Source organism: Quercus suber, unplaced genomic scaffold (assembly GCF_002906115.3).
Source record: "Quercus suber isolate HL8 unplaced genomic scaffold, Cork oak 2.0 scaffold_78, whole genome shotgun sequence".
Taxonomy (NCBI): Eukaryota; Viridiplantae; Streptophyta; class Magnoliopsida; order Fagales; family Fagaceae; genus Quercus; species Quercus suber.
In genome coordinates, this window is record NW_027069543.1 from 1,207,675 (window position 1) to 1,226,055 (window position 18,381).

The window sequence follows — 18,381 nt, forward strand, 5'->3', positions numbered from 1 at the left end:
TTGGGCTTTGGGCCTTGTCTGAGGACATGGACATATTCGAAGAGGAGTAAATGNTCCTTGGGGACGATCAATGTCATCTTCGTTGCTCCAGGTAGAACCGGCTCCTGTTCCTCTAGAGTCATGTCTGTTGCTCGGCTACCTGCCAAGGACTCCAATTCAGAGCCCAAGAGGGCTAGAATGGAAATTCAGCCAGTCTTGGGTTTCTCAAATCAAGATAAGGTTGGAACCATGCAACCCCATGATAATGCTCTAGTGGTTACGCTGAGGATTGGGGATTATGATGTGAAGAGGGTAATGGTGGATCAAGGGAGCGGTGTCGAGATCATGTACTCGGACTTGTACAAGGGGCTAAACTTAAGACTCGATGATTTAACATCCTACACTTCCCCATTGATAAGCTTCGATGGAAAAATTGTTATTCCAACGGGTCAAATTAGATTACCCATACGAACTGGCTTAAAAACAGTGGAGGTAGACTTTATAGTGGTGGATGCTTATTCCCCCTACACGGCCATAATGGGCAGGCCCTGGCTTCATGCGCTAAGGGCTGTCTCTTCTACCTTGCATCAAAAGGTGAAATTCCCATCAGGGAACCAGATTGAAGAAATCATTGAAAGCCAGTCTATGGCTAGACAGTGCCTGGTGGCTACCATTCAACATCAGCCCGAAGTTAAGTCCTTAACCCATGCTGAGGAAAACTTATAGCAGTTAAGGGTTCCGACGCTGCCTGCTAAATGGTTAGTTGAGGAGGCGAGATATGAAGATTTAGTGAAAATGGTTATTGACGATGACCTTGAGAAGTTCTTTCAAATTGGGTCTCAATTGCCTGTTGAAGAAAAGGAAGAGCTGTTGGAGTTTCTGAAAAGAAACGTGGATGTGTTCACTTGAAATGCTTATGAGGCCCCAAGGGTGGGTCCAAACTTCATCTGTCACCACCTGAACGTCAACCCATCTGTTACCCCCAAGAAATAATCACCTCGACGCCTATCCAAGGAGCACGTAGATGCAATATGAGATGAAGTAACGAAGCTTAAGCGTGCAGGGGCTATCAAGGAAATTTTCTATCCTGAATGGCTGGCCAATACTGTAGTAGTAAAAAAAGAAGAATGAAAAGTGGCGAGTGTATGTAGACTTCATTGACTTGAATAAAGCATGTCCAAAATATCCTTTCCTTATGCCTCGGATAGATCAGCTGGTAGATGCAACCATGGGTCACCCTCAGATGAGCTTCTTAAATGCCTTCCAGGCTATCATCAAATACTATTTGCTATGGACAATTAAGAAAAAGAAGCTTTCGTTACCCCTACCTGGGAATTATCACTACAAAGTAATGTCTTTTAGTCTGAAGAATGCAGGATCTACGTACCAAAGGATGATGACCAGAATGTTTGAATCACAATTGGGAAAGAGTATGGAAGTTTATATAGATGACATGGTAGTGAAGAGCAAGGTTGAGTCCGAGCACGTAAGAGATCTCAAAAATGTTTTTGAAATCTTGAGAAAACCTAAGTTACACCTTAATGCTTCCAAATGCTCATTTGGTGTTGGATCAAGAAGTTTCTGAGCTACATGGTGACTTATTGAGGAATTAAAGTCAATCTTGATCAAATTAAGGCAATTAACAGCTTGCAACCACCTCGGAATCCCAAGGAGGTCCAAAAACTTACTAGAATAATTGCTGCTTTAAATCGGTTTATTTCCCGATCGGCTGATAGATGCCGGCCTTTTTTCCTTTTAATTAATGAGTGGAAGGAATTTAAGTGGACCAATGAGTGCGCTTTAGCTTTTCAGCAACTTAAGGAATATTTATCTCGGCAGTCTATTATGTCCAACCCAGAGGTAGATGAGGTTCTGTTCGCTTACATTATTGTGGCTCCTCATGTAGTAAGCCTCGTGCTAATTAGAGTTGATAATGGCATACAACGACCAGTTTATTATGTAAGCAAATCCCTACAAGAGGCCGAGGTTCATTATCTACCACTGGAAAGGTTATCTTAGCAGTGGTGCATGCTACAAGAAAGCTTCTCCATTATTTCTAGGCGCACACGGTTATTGTCCTTACCCAACTTCCGCTCAGGTCCATACTACAGAGCGCTAATTACACAGGAAGGATTGCTAAGTGGGGCACCATCTTAGGGGCTTTTGACGACAAGTATATGCCTCACACTTCTATCAAAGGCCAGGTTCTTACAGATCTAGTAGTTGAATTCACTGAACTTTTATTAGAAGAAATAGCAGAAACACAGCACATAGATGAAAAATCAGTTGGCACCATCTCTTTACAAGCACCTTTGTGTTGGAAAGTGTATGTTGACGGAGTAGCAAACCAAAAGGGATCTGGAATGGGCTAGTTCTGATCTCACCCGAGAAGCTCACCATTGAAAAATCATTAAGATTGGACTTCTCAGCCACTAATAATGAGGCTGAGTACGAAGCCTTGTTGGAAGGAATGTCCATGGTTCACAAAATGGGAGGAAAGTAGTAATGATATTCTCTGACTCAAGATTGGTCATTAGCCAGGTGAATAGCGAACTAGAGGTGAGAGATGAGAGAATGCAGGGGTATCTAAGTCAAGCTAGGCATCTATAGTCAAGATTTGAATAATTCAGCTTACTGCACATCCCTAGAAGGATGAACACACATGCTAATTCCTTAGCCACTCTTGCAACCTCCTCGGCTTAAAATTACCTCGGGTTATCCTCATAGAAGACTTGTGCAGACCCAGAAAAGAAAAGGAGGAGGTAGTCCAGGTTCATCAAGTCAGAGTAAGCCCTAGCTGGATGGATCTCATAGTACTATTCTTAAAAAAGGATATCCTACCAGAAGATAAGTCCGAAGCTGATAAGATACGCAGAAAAGTGCCTCGTTTTTGGTTATCCGAGGACTAAAAGTTGTACAAACGATCTTTCTTAGGGCCTTATCTACTCTGCATCTCCGTCTTGAGGCATCAAGCTTCTTCTTGAAGAGTTACATGAAGGGATTTGTGGAAGCCATACAGGAGGCAGATCTTTATCCCATAAAGTCATCACTCATGGCTATTGGTGGCCAAATATGCAAAAAGAAGCACATGAATACATGAAGAAGTGCGATCAGTGCTAGAGATTTGCGCCAAACATACACCAACCGGGAGGAATTCTTAATCTCCTGTCCAGCCCTTGGTCGTTTGCTCAATGGGGCTTAAACATTGTTGGCCTTTTCCCTAAAGCAGCAAGGAAAAAGATATTTGCTAGTCAGCATAAACTATTTCACCAAATGGGTTGAAGCCAAGCCTTTGGCGAATATCAGAGACATAGATGCCAAGAAGTTTATGTGAAAAAACATTGTCACGCTGTTCGGGGTCCCTCATACCCTTATCTCAGATAACAGCCTTCAGTTTGACAGCAAATCTTTTAGAAGATATTGTTGTGAACTAGGAATTACGAACCGACATTCCACCCCAGCTTATCCTAAGGGAAATGGACAAGTCGAGACAGTAAAAACCATAGTGAGCGGACTCAAGAAAAGACTAGATGATGCAAAGGGAAAATAAGTAGAAGAGCTATCACACGTTCTCTGGACATACAAAACTACACATCGAAGGTCCATAGGAGAAACTCCCTTTTCAATGACATATGGAGTAGAGGCTGTCATTTCTTTGGAAAATAGCTTCCCAATGCTAAGGACAAGCTTTTTCAATTCGAGTAATAACAACGAGTTCCTAGAAAAAAGCCTAGACTTGATCGAGGAAAGAAGAGAAATTGCAATGGTTCAGTTAGCATACTACCAACAAAAACTCAAACAAGGCTACGATGCCCATGTAAAGCCGAGGCCATTAGCACCTGGTGACTTAGTACTGAGGAAGGTTCTAGGCACTGCGAAAAATCCAGCATGGGAAAAGTTAGGACCCAATTGGGAAGGACCATATCACATCACTTCGGCGGCTGGTATGGGAGCATACTTTTTGGAAGATTTAGCGAGCATGTAATACCACGTCCTTGGAATGTAAACAACCTGAAAATGTGTAATTATTAATGAAAATTTCTTTGTCAATATGTTCTTTTGTTAGTTGAAGACATAATATTGTCACCGGCATTCTTTATAATAGTTTAAACAGATCCTAAGTCATGTTAGGTCTCTCGGACCACATACTTGCGTGAAATTAACACTCAATGGCATCTTTATAAGTGTTTAAACAGAACCTTAGTCATGCCTGAAGTCCTCGGACCACATGCTTTGGGAAAATTAATACACTGGTATCTTTATATAGTTTTAAACAGAACTTTAGTCATGCCTGAAGTTCTCGGACCAGATGCATTGGGGAAATTAATACACTGGCATTCTCTCTAACCTCGGCATGAGATTGGGCCTCCACCTTAGTTTCATTGTTGGTATCCTTGACCCATTCCTCAGCCACATAAACCTGTTGAGTAATTTGCATAATAGGAATAGGAAAATTTCATATAAGACAAAGAAAAAAATGAGTAAAAGTGACTAAATGTTTACTTAGAGGGGTGGATCAAATCACTTACCATAGCCGGATCCCTCTTAAAGGATAGGAAAAAGATTGAGCTGCTTGAAGCGCTTGTAAGCATCCATATCTCTTGGCAGAAGAAGTCGCTACTCCAAGGCCTCAGCAATGTGACCCGCTTGTCCTCCTTGAAAGTTTTGGACTGAGGCGTCCCAAGCGATGGGGGCACCGTCTATCTTTAGCTTTGGGGACCATGTGTGCGGTGGTCAGCGCACATCAGCTTCGAGAGGATCCTCTCAGCTCTCAACAGAAGAGGACCTTCTGCCTCATTGGTCTTTGACCACCTTCTGTTGCTTATTTCCCTTCGTAGGGCCCACCTTGCCTTTATTAAGCTCCTCATTTGGCCTTTTCTTCTTCAACTCGGGAATTGGCTTCAATCGAGGCCAGTGGGAAGCTGAGGAGGGGGAGGAGGAAGATTAGTTAAGGGTTGGGACTTATTGATTTTTTTAATGCGGATACTTTATTTCTCGCGTTCATAAGGTTCCTTAGACTTTTGATTTCCGCTTTCAAGGCCATTTTTTCTTCCTCCTTGTCTGAAGTGTCTTCCAAATGGGCAACCACAGGAACTGGGGCATGAACACTTGAGTGTCTATCTGGTTCTTCCTCGGCCTCTGATACTGAAATCACTTGTACTCCCTGTGGTTCCTATTTTCCAAAATGAAATTTATTAATTTCCTCTTTGAGCGAGGAACTAGAAGAGGCAACCCCTTCTCCAGAAGTTGCTACGTTAAGAGGAACCTACTGAATTGGGTGGGCGAGTAGGGGAAAACCTTGTGCAATCAGGTGTGCTACTGGTGGAAGATCGTAGGGAGCTAAAAAAATTGGGCCAAGACATGTTGATTCGAGCTATCGCTAGTCACCGCTCTTATGTGTTGCTGACCTCTTGAAATTTATCTAAAATGGGTTTGAAGTCCAAAATCAACGGACGGCCCAAAGTTGCCCATCTTTACTTACGAAAATTTCGGATCTCAGCAAGTAGTTAAGGCTACAACGTTAGTCAAGCTGATTCGATGAGCTACGTGCTTTCTATATGTTAACACCAAGAAGATCAAAGCACAATCAGAAAGTTAAAATCCATTATTACAAAAAAAAAAAAAAAAAAAAAAAAAAAAAAAAAGACAAAAAGAAGTAAAACAAGGCCGAGGCTAAAGAGCCTAAATCTATTGTTAGGAGACCTAAATCTAGGATGTCCTCCCTGGCTCTCCCTTTTGGGTTGGGCAATGAAGACCATCATGCCACGCCTTGAAGCAATCAGGTAGTCATCTTTTATCCCTTGTTAAATTTGGGGAGACACGAGATGAGCCTGACAATATCAGATTCGGATTTAAGGTAAAATCCCGCCCATTTTTGTTTGTGACACTCGTACATGTGGACCACGTCGTGCCAAGTGAGGCTCAAGCGTAAATGCTCATTCAGAGCATCAATACTACTTAGGATCCTAAAAAAGTTAGGTGCGCACTGGTGAGGGCATATCTTATGGTTACGAAGATAGTCCCTTATAATACTACCTATGGAGAGAGTCATTCCCCCTTCTATGAAAGCTATCATAGGGATTATGACTTCTCCCACTTCTCGATTGGTTGCTATTCTTCTGGGGAACAGTACCGCAAAGCAACCTCCTGCGATATGTGGTATTCTCTCTTAAAGATCTCTATCTTGGCTGGGCTATCCACTAAATGCTTAAATCTACCCATTTTAGACAAATAAAAAGGGAAAATACCACAACGACAACTGAGGAAATAAGAATTTGAGGGTCGAGGAGATTGGCCAAGGAGAAAAAGAAAGGTTAGGAGAAATCAAAACTTATGCAGACTGAGGTGAGTGATGATCCCTGAAACCTTTAGAAAAACTCTCAAAGATTTCTAAAGAAACAGGAATGGTGAGCTTAACGATTTAACAGGTCTTGTGAATTTGAATACTTTGAGATCGCTGGAGAGTTTGAGAGTTTGTAAGTAAAGGAAAAACGATTTCCTTCAAGGCTTTATATAGAGGGCAAATAGTGAGTGGGAGTTATCCCGCCAAACCCTTAGGAAAAATAGCAACCATCGGATTAATGCATCACCGTTAGATGCAAGGAACAAAACGCTGCTGGAGCAATTAATGGCGCTTCGTGGATTTCAAAACGTCAGTAGCAATGATGAAGCGCACAAAACTATACTCCCACACGTGTAAACTCAAAGATTTTGGTATTCCTAGCCCTTCATTTTTAGGCAAATCAAAAATGTAGAAAAATAAAATTTTGAAGTAATTGTGGGGTGAAGAGCCCAAATTTGTTTATTGGGCTTGGTTTTATCTGAGGACATGGCATTCCGAGGAGGAGTAAAGATTGGGAAAGGCCCCAAAGTTAAGAATCAATAAGGAAAGAATGGAGGAATATAGTCCGAGGGGAGCTCTTCTTGGATATAGTGTATAAGATCAAATTCGAATTACAATTTAGATAACCTTTAAGAATTTCCAGATAAGGATGAGCCTCATGACGTACAGGAACGGTAAGAATTCAAAAATATCTAAAGAAAAGCTGCTACACCGCATTAAATGGCTAGCTACCTTTCTGGCCCATTTATGTGGAAGGACCCCTGAAAGTGCATCTAGCTACCACACTCTCAGAAAGCCAAAGAAGGTGTTTGATGGGACATGACATAAGTGAAATTTAGATGATAAACAAGTGTAGATAAGATGATGGGAGAGGGACTATATATTGTGAGGAATATCCCATGAAAGAGGGGAGAAAAAAAAAAAAAAAAGAACTACTGTAGCACTCAAAACTGTTTAGCACTCAGTTCTATCGGTTTATTTTATAATCTATCTCTCGAACAACAATTTCATTAGTTTTAGTGTCTTCTTGTTGTCATCTTTTAAATCCATACTAGCTTTGTCAAATCCACAAAAGGCCCATTCTTTCACCCACTCTCTATAAATTTATTGTACTTGCTCATTGGCCTATATCCATACCTTTAGACTTGGGCTAAAATTGTGACCCTACAATAATAATATTAAAAATTAAAAAAATATTATTTAATTAATATTTAAATATAAAAAGGCTCAATTGTTGTCTTAGGCCCCAAAATATAAGGGTATGTAGCTAACCCGCCAAAATTGACCCGATTTAACCCAACCCACCAAGTTGGGTTGGTTTTTATGGGTTAGTGGGTTGGGTTGGGTTATGAGATTTTAAAAATTTTTTTTTTTTTAGTGGGTTAGGTTGGATTTAGGTCATAAGATTCACAAATCTACCTAGCTTGACCCAACCCCCCTATATTTAATATATATTTAAATTTTAAAAAATATAATTAAAAATATATTATAGAATTTTATTATTTACTTTTTTGCCCCTCTTCCTAAATAAAACTCAAATCTTAAGTTCTTCTCATATAGTTTGTGTTGGTTTAGTGTTATACTCAGGATTATTTGATTATAAATTTGCTCATATCTGTGGTGGAGTTGTTTTAATGCTCAATTTAATAATAGTAGTAGTAATTAAAAAAATTGTCCAACTTGATCCACGTGGGTTGGGTTGGATTTTTTTTTTTAACCCACTATAGTGGGTTGTGTTGAAAAGATCCCCTCAACTTGACCCATACACACTCCTATCGAAATATATTAAGCGGCTCTACACACTTATCCATGGGAACCGGCTCGTGCATTCTTGTCCATTGAAATCGGGCACTTCCCCATGATCTAGCATCACTAGCAATGCTCCTTTGTTAGACCTTTATCCAGGATCTTTTGTGTGAGCTATTTAGGCTTGCTTTGTTCCCTTTGTTGAAGGGACCTTGAACATCTTGTCACCTTCACCACACACCATCCTTTGTTTGGCCTAGCTATTTTCAAGATCGTTTGTGTGAGCCCTTTAGACTTACTTTGCCTTGCTAGGAAAGGACCTTGAACACATTGTCACCTTCGCTGCACACCAGCCTGAGCTCTGACATACCTAGACCCACCCATCCGACGCACCCATTTTGCCATGTCTACTCATTATATTCTCAATCCTCATAAAGTGTTTTTAAAGAAAGTATATCTATGGGTCCGTTTGGATCTAACTTATTTTGTTAAAACTGAAAACTAAAAATACTATAGCAAAATAATTTTTAAATGTTGAATAGTATCGTGGAACTCATTTTTAATGAACAAGTTGTTAAAAAGTGAGATTTGTGAGTCCCGTGAACAGTGAACAGGATCCACTGATGTACTGAAAAGTCAACAATATATGGCTACTGTTCATGAACAGTGCAGGAACAGTAGCCATGTCCCCTAAAATGAGTGCTGTAGAAGAGAAAAAAAAGAAAAAAAAAAAAGAAAAACGCTAACGCAACCGTAGAAAACGTGTATCCAAACCCACAACTACTAACTTATATGGACATCAGAGCCATTAGGATATTACCATACCGGTGTTTATATCCTTGTAAAAGTGTTCTAATTAGAGAAAGCATCTCCGTTGACTTAGGCATTAGAGCTATTAGGTTGATAGTACACGCTGGTGTTACTTCGAATATCATATGTTTCCCTTGTTATTTTGTTGATCAATGAACCATTTGCCGAATGATTCATCATTGATCACCATCATCAATGATCATTGTTCATGCGTAGTTGTAGATGTGCACTTGATAGCACGTGCCTTAGCGAGCGAGATTTTACTCGAATAGAATATTTCATAACAAGACAGTTTAATAAGACTACTCTCTCACAACTTACAACCATAGGACTCAACATTCTATGATAGAAAAATCTCAAACACCCTCACATAAAATACTTTCTGCATTCTGGACTATCTCAAACACCCTCACATAAAATACACTTTCTGCATTCTGGACTAATGTGACAGCAAAAATCTTCTTAAAAATGTAGAAATTAATTACGTGAAAATTGAATAATGGTGGGATTACCATTTTTATCCTAGTTTATTTACGTGGTAAATTATGAAAAATAAAGTTGTGGACCCATTACATATACCGCACTACACTGATGAGGAGAAAAAGATGAGGAGATGAGGTAGTTGTGCACGGAGAGAAGAGAGAGAAAAATTGGTGCGAATTTATATTAATAAAATAATAAATACAAGAGCTACAGTAACCGTGTATATATACACGGTTACTGTAGCTCATGGATAAATATAAATGATTATACCAGACTTTGGAAGCACTGATGTGGAGCAATTTTGAGCCAAAATGTGTAAAAATAGTAGTTTTTTCTATTATACATGAGTTTCCATCCACTGATGTGAATGCTCTTAGGCATTAGAGCTATTAGGTTGATAGTACACGCTGGTGTTACTTCGAATATCATATGTTTCCCTTGTTATTTTGTTGATCAATGAACCATTTGCCGAATGATTCATCATTGATCACTATCATCAATGATCATTGTTCATGCGTAGTTGTAGATGTGCACTTGATAGCACGTGCCTTAGCGAGCGAGATTTGACTCGAATAGAATATTTCATAACAAGACAGTTTAATAAGACTACTCTCTCACAACTTACAACCATAGGACTCACAACATTCTATGATAGAAAAATCTCAAACACCCTCACATAAAATACTTTCTGCATTCTGGACTATCTCAAACACCCTCACATAAAATACTTTCTGCATTCTGGACTAATGTGACAGCAAAAATCATCTTAAAAATGTAGAAATTAATTACGTGAAAATTGAATAATGGTGGGATTACCATTTTTATCCTAGTTTATTTACGTGGTAAATTATGAAAAATAAAGTTGTGGACCCATTACATATACCGCACTACCCATAACTCAATGCAAATCGTGGCAAAGTAATCTAGTCAAAAATCTCTTTGAAATGATGCAATGCCATTAAAGCTTGCACAGTGCCCTATGGATTCAGAACTCAGAAGCCTATACTGTCAAGGCCACTACCACTGCCACGATCATATAAGACTACAGCTTGAGAACCACTGGGTACGAATTTAGATTTGGTACAATATTTAAGATATTGTACTAATATATGTGATTAAAATTGAAAATATAAAAAATAAATTTTCAATTTTAATTATTAAATAAATAAAGTTGAAAAAAAAGTTAAAAGTTAAAAGTTAAAATTAAAAAATAGAACTGATAAAAATTACTGTGAATCGATGTAGTGTTATTGATCCCGGTGTAATACATACCTTTTCGAGTCATGTACAGTACAAACTACAGAGCAGTGAAGGGACAGGGCACAAATTTCTGAGAAGAAAGTTCGTTGCAGTCTGTACTGAATATTACAAGAACCAAATCAGCTTTTAACGTTATCACGTATTAATGACAATTGGACATTCCAATATACCATAGCAGGCGGTATCATTCTTAAGTTTTTTAAAATGACTTACTACTGAATACTTTAAAAACATGCGTTAAAACTACAAGCGATAAAATTGGACATGACTAGACTCGACAGGATATGATATAAAATTAGACAAGGTATGATTTAAAATTAGTAAATTATAGATTGGATTGAATGAATTTGTGTCATATTTAGCTTAATATAATTGATTCATTTAATAAATTAGCATGTAGTTCTTATTTATGCACGAAAATATTAACAATTGCGATGATAAGATGTTTATCTTGGTAGATTCAGTTTTCACATTAAGCATTATAAATGAAGGTAACTTAACACCAACATTTAAAAATCAAATTGGACATATAGCACAAAATTAAACTACAATTAGAAATTAATTTGATTCGATTTGAATTCTAAAATTGAACTTCAACTTAATATAATATATATGATTATATTTTTGTCTAGTTTTAATAAATTAACAAAATCTTAATCCAGACACACTAAAAACTATTAAAAAATAAAAACTAATAATTGAGCTTGGAATCTTCTTAGAGGCGCCAATGAAGCGCTAATGTATGAGAGTGTGAAGTAAGAAAGAGTGTGATTGAACATTATGTTTGAACCCATTCTTGCTCTGAGAAATCCATAAGAATGAGGAGAGGGTAGTGTGTGGATTTAGTTAGTAGAGATTGAGAGAGTAGGAGACATGAGATGACAACATGGAATTAGGAGGAGATGATGTTTTACTGTTATAGTCTTTCTAGTTGAACTCCTTGGTTCTAGTTGTGGGATTAGAAGAACTCCAGACTTTATTGAGATCACTCATAAAAATGTGTAAGTGAGATGTTCTTGCTTGGGTCAATGAATATTATCATTGTGGTTTTTTTGGCTTCTGTGTTAAATGTTAATGCATTATTTATTTGGGCACAAAAATTAAAAAATTTAGATAAGATACATGACACAAAATTTAGATAAAATCTAATTAGATTTTTTTTTTTTTTTAGTTTTGGTTAGGAAAAGTGGCGCAAAATTGAGAATCCAATTGAAATCTAATTAGATTTTCTCTCAACTTCACCTATTATTATATATATAGATGAGTTAGATTATTAGTTTAAAAAAAGGTTCTTTTATTAGTTAGTTTTGGCTTCCCCAACATGTGTTGTACAAAAGAAAAATAATTTATTTATTTAGTCAACTAGTTTTCTAAGTTTCTATCTTTTAGAAATTATGTTACTTGTGTACTAATCTTTAGAGCAAAATCAGATATATTTCTAGGCTAGATGCGATTACAATAAAATGTAAAAGATCTCTTTTATTTATGACATAAACTTAATTGAGTAATGCTATAGTCACAAATTATTTTATAACATTTTTACAAAATGTTGATGTGGCCAACATCTTATTAGTTTTCATTTAAGCACACCATTAATATCACATTTTTATTTATCATTAATCATTTATCACATCAACACAGTTTGTAAAATATTTTATAAAATAGTTTGTATTTCTAGCATTATTTAACTTAATTATTAATTTTACATATCAAAAGATGTAGAAAAATAAAATTTTAAGTAATAATAATAATTTTAAAAATTTTAAAAAATATTATTTAATTAATATTTAAATATAAAAAGGCTCAGTTGTTGTCTTAGGCCCCAAAATATAAGGGCATGTAGCCAACCCGCCAAAATTGACCTGATCCAACCCAACCCACAAAGTTGGGTCAGTTTTTAGGGGTTCGTGGGTTGGGTTGGGTTGTGAATAATTTTTTTTTAGTGGGTTAGGTTGGGTTTAGGTCATAAGATTCACAAATCTACCTAGCCTGACCCAACTCACCTATATTTTATATATATTTAAATTTTAAAAAATATAATTAAAAATATATTATATAATTTTGTTATTTACTTTTTTGCCCCTCTTCCTAAATAAAACTCAAACCTTAAGTTCTTTTCATATAGTTTGTGTTGGTTTAGTGTTATACTTAGGATTATTTGATTATAAATTTGCTCTTATTTGTGGTGGAGTTGTTTTAATGCTCAATTTAATAATAGTAGTAGTAATTAAAAAAAATTGTCCAACCTGATCCACGTGGGTTGGGTTGGATTTTTTTTTTTTAACCCACTATGGTGGGTTGGATTGAAAAAATCCTCTCAACTTGACCCATGCACACTCTTATCGAAATATATTAAGCGGCTCTACACACTTATCCATGGGAACCGGCTCGTGCATTCTTGTCCATTGAAACCGGGCACTTCCCCATGATCTAGCATCACTAGCCACGCTCCTTTGTTAGGCCTTTATCCAGGATCTTTTGTGTGAGCTATTTAGGCTTGCTTTGTTCCCTTTGTTGAAGGGACCTTGAACGTCTTGTCACCTTCACCACACACCATCATTTGTTTGGCCTAACTATTTTCAAGATTGTTTGTGTGAGCCCTTTAGACTTGGTTTGCCTTGCCAGGAAAGGACCTTGAACACATTGTCACCTTCGCTGCACACCAGCTTGAACTCTAATATACCTAGACCCACCCATCTAACCCACCCGTTTTGCCATGTCTACTCATTGTATTCTCAATCCTCATAAAGTGTTTTTAAAGAAAGTATATATACTGACTTATATGGACATCAGAGCCATTAGGATATTACCATACCGGTGTTTATATCCTTGTAAAAGTGTTCAAATTAGAGAAAGCATCTCCGTTGACTTAGGCATTAGAGCTATTAGGTTGGTAGTACACGCTGGTGTTACTTCGAATATCATATGTTTCCCTAGTTATTTTGTTGGTCAATGAACCATTTGCCGAGTGATTCATCAATGATCACCATCATCAATGATCATTGTTCATGCGTAGTTGTAGATGTGCAATTGATAGCACGTGCCTTAGTGAGCGAGATTTTTCTCGAATAGAATATTTCATAACAAGACAGTTTAATAAGACTACTCTCTCACAACTTACAACCATAGGACTCACAACATTCTATGATAGAAAAATCTCAGACACCCTCACATAAAATACTTTCTGCATTCTGGACTAATGTGACAGCAAAAATCTTCTTAAAAATGTAGAAATTAATTACGTGAAAAATGAGTAATTGTAAGATTACAATTTTCATCCTAACTTATTTAACTTATTTATAGGGGCGTAGCCAGGAATAAATACATGGGGGGGCCGGGTTGTAACATAAATATACTAAACGCCAAAAGAAAAACAATCACACGCACAAGACAGTATTTACATAGTTCGGCAATTTGCCTACGTCCACAGAGTTGCAGGGATTTCACTATTATCAAAGAAAATTACAATGTGCTGCTACAGTGTTTTTTTTTTTTCTCAAAAACAACAAGAAGACAAAACCTTAATCACAAAAAAAAGGCTTTTATATCCTGCGCAAAGGATTCACAATGGGCTACAAAACGGGCCAAAAATTTTTTGCCTACCCAAGCCTCCACTCCATGGACTAAGCCTCAGTAAATCTCCCATTAGAAACTACGCAACATTATTCAGGTCAGGTCGGGTCATCAACCGGATCAAATCATGCCTGACGACGATTTTTCATGGAATAAAATTCATCCATTATCATCTCTATAGTGAAATTCCCTACAATTTCCTTCTCTATATAAATTATCATATTATCTGCCAAAAACTCATCCTCCATTCTATTGCGAAGTCTTGTTTTTAACAACTTCATATCTGAGAAAGCTCGTTCTGTAGTTGCTGTAGAAACTGGAAGGGTCAACACAAGACGAATAAGTCTATCAATCAAAAAATAGACATTAGACTTTCCTGAAATTTTTAATCCCCTACATAGCTCGGAAATTGTACTCATATTCTGAAAATCTGGATGTTTTATCACATCAAGCTCATAATGTTGCAATTGAGACTCCAAAAGTTCTTGTTCATGTTCAGTAAAATCTTGAGGATAATATTTCTTAACTAAATTGTGAAAAACAATTGTTCACTAGCATGCAGGGCTGACAATTTCCAAGACAGAACAGATTTTAAGTTACTATTCAAAATTCTACCGACAGATTAACTAGAGTTCACTTTATCTAACTCAGGTTACTTTTGAAGATTCTATCGACAGATTAACTGAGTTCACTTGACCCAACTCAAGTTATTTTGAAGGCTTACCATGTTCACTCATCTATAAAAAGGATAGGCTCCAAGACAGAAGATAGGTTCAAATTTCAGGTCCAAAATTTAGTCCAAAATTCCTAAAGCCTTTAGATAGCCTTGTAATACCCTTCCCTCTCAAAAAGATTTCTATAACTTCCTCTTTTGTAATCTTGTAACCTTTCAGACCATGTTTTATTTTCAAGCTGTATCAAAGACAGTTTGTTTTCAAGTTTAATCAAACACAGAAGTATATTTCAAGTAAGATTTTATAGTTTCTGTTTTCATATTCCATACTCTGTTTTAAACTATTTTGGATATATCTATTTTGCTATTTTCTTCTTTGTCATTATATTTATCATTGTTTATGCTTCTATATTATTGTTGTGCTCTCTCCTGGTAGTAAGGCTTTTCCTTAGCAAAAAAAAAAAAAAAAAAGATTGTTCCCATTTTTTTTTGGGAAAGATTTGTTCCAAATTTAAACAAAAAAAATTAATATTTTTTTTTGTTTAAAAGCAATATCTTTCAATAGTAAGGGTTGTTTCTTCGTCTCGGATCAATCACTCTGGGCTGGCAATATATTTGAAGATGTTAAATGCCTTATGCGTGGAATGCAAGTGGCACCTGTCAATAGTGTTAAGAGGGAGAGGGGGAAGAGGTAGCACATGTACTAGCTAGACATCCCCTCCCCCAGCTGTTGCTGCTCTGTACCATGACACTATTAATATTCAATGAATAATACATCACCGAGTTGGCCTCCAAAAAAAAAAAAAAAAAAAGCAATGACAGAGACACAACAAATGCTTTTTCATTCAATGCTTATCCCAATCTATCTAGCTTTTGACTATTTTTACACGTAAAAAAAAAAAAAGGTTCTTTTATTAGTTAGTTTTGGCTTCCCCAACATGTTTGTACAAAAGAAAAATAATTTATTTATTTAGTCAACTAATTTTCTAAGTTTCTATCTTTTAAAATTATGTTACTTGTGTACTAATCTTTAAGCAAAATCAGATATATTTCTAGGCTAGATGCGATTACAATAAATATAAAAGATCTCTTTATTTATGATAAACTTAATTGAGTAATAGCTAATAGTCACAAATTATTTTAAAATTTTTACAAAATTTGATTTGGCCAACATTTATTAGTTTTCATTTAACCACCATTAATTCACATTTTTATTTATATTAATCATACACATACACAGTTGTAAAATATTTTATAAAATAGTTTGTATTTCTAGCATTATTTAACTTAATTATTAATTTTACATATCAAAAGATGAGAAAAATAAATTTTAAGTATATAATAATATTAAAAATTTAAAAAATATTATTTAATTAATATTTAAAATTAAAAAGGCTCAGTTGTTGTCTTAGGCCCCAAAATATAAGGGCATGTAGCCAACCCGCCAAAATTGACCTGATCCAACCCAACCCACAAAGTTGGGTCAGTTTTTAGGGGTTCGTGGGTTGGGTTGGGTTGTGAATAATTTTTTTTTAGTGGGTTAGGTTGGGTTTAGGTCATAAGATTCACAAATCTACCTAGCCTGACCCAACTCACCTATATTTTATATATATTTAAATTTTAAAAAATATAATTAAAAATATATTATATAATTTTGTTATTTACTTTTTTGCCCCTCTTCCTAAATAAAACTCAAACCTTAAGTTCTTTTCATATAGTTTGTGTTGGTTTAGTGTTATACTTAGGATTATTTGATTATAAATTTGCTCTTATTTGTGGTGGAGTTGTTTTAATGCTCAATTTAATAATAGTAGTAGTAATTAAAAAAAATTGTCCAACCTGATCCACGTGGGTTGGGTTGGATTTTTTTTTTTTAACCCACTATGGTGGGTTGGATTGAAAAAATCCTCTCAACTTGACCCATGCACACTCTTATCGAAATATATTAAGCGGCTCTACACACTTATCCATGGGAACCGGCTCGTGCATTCTTGTCCATTGAAACCGGGCACTTCCCCATGATCTAGCATCACTAGCCACGCTCCTTTGTTAGGCCTTTATCCAGGATCTTTTGTGTGAGCTATTTAGGCTTGCTTTGTTCCCTTTGTTGAAGGGACCTTGAACGTCTTGTCACCTTCACCACACACCATCATTTGTTTGGCCTAACTATTTTCAAGATTGTTTGTGTGAGCCCTTTAGACTTGGTTTGCCTTGCCAGGAAAGGACCTTGAACACATTGTCACCTTCGCTGCACACCAGCTTGAACTCTAATATACCTAGACCCACCCATCTAACCCACCCGTTTTGCCATGTCTACTCATTGTATTCTCAATCCTCATAAAGTGTTTTTAAAGAAAGTATATATACTGACTTATATGGACATCAGAGCCATTAGGATATTACCATACCGGTGTTTATATCCTTGTAAAAGTGTTCAAATTAGAGAAAGCATCTCCGTTGACTTAGGCATTAGAGCTATTAGGTTGGTAGTACACGCTGGTGTTACTTCGAATATCATATGTTTCCCTAGTTATTTTGTTGGTCAATGAACCATTTGCCGAGTGATTCATCAATGATCACCATCATCAATGATCATTGTTCATGCGTAGTTGTAGATGTGCAATTGATAGCACGTGCCTTAGTGAGCGAGATTTTTCTCGAATAGAATATTTCATAACAAGACAGTTTAATAAGACTACTCTCTCACAACTTACAACCATAGGACTCACAACATTCTATGATAGAAAAATCTCAGACACCCTCACATAAAATACTTTCTGCATTCTGGACTAATGTGACAGCAAAAATCTTCTTAAAAATGTAGAAATTAATTACATGAAAAATGAGTAATTGTAAGATTACAATTTTCATCCTAACTTATTTAACTTATTTACAGGGGCGTAGCCAGGAATAAATACATGGGGGGCCGGGTTGTAACATAAATATACTAAACGCCAAAAGAAAACAATCACACGCACAAGACAGTATTTACGTAGTTCGGCAATTTGCCTACGTCCACAGAGTTGCAGGGATTTCACTATTATCAAAGAAAATTACAATGTGCTGCTACAGTGTTTTTTTTTTCTCAAAAACAACAAGAAGACAAAACCCTAATCACAAAAAAAAGGCTTTTATATCCTGCGCACAGGATTCACAATGGGCTACAAAATGGGCCAAAAAATTTTTGTCTACCCAAGCCTCCGCTCCATGGACTAAGCCTCAGTAAATCTCCCATTAAAAACCACGCAACATTATTTAGGTCAGGTCGGGTCATCAACCGGATCAAATCATGCCTGACGACGATTTTTCATGGAATAAAATTCATCCATTATCATCTCTATAGTGAAATTCCCTGCAATTTCCTTCTCTATATAAACTATCATATTATCTGCCAAAAACTCATCCTCCATTCTATTGCGAAGTCTTGTTTTTAACAACTTCATATCTGAGAAAGCTCGTTCTGTAGTTGCTGTAGAAACTGGAAGGGTCAACACAAGACGAATAAGTCTATCAA

The 18,381-nt window shown here is 36.5% G+C and overlaps 1 protein-coding gene across 1 annotated transcript; it reads left to right on the forward strand.

The window, feature by feature from the left end:
- Positions 1–120: 120 nt before the first annotated feature.
- On the forward strand, positions 121–705 carry LOC136067590 (uncharacterized). The gene has a single exon (XM_065773684.1). It carries the CDS (start codon positions 121–123, stop codon positions 703–705), a length of 585 nt encoding a protein of 194 aa, XP_065629756.1.
- The last annotated feature ends 17,676 nt before the right edge of the window (positions 706–18,381 follow it).

What these genes read in the sequence shown, in the direction of transcription:
- LOC136067590 (XM_065773684.1), top strand. Translation starts at nt 121, where the DNA reads ATGTCTGTTGCTCGGCTACCTGCCAAGGACTCCAATTCAGAGCCCAAG.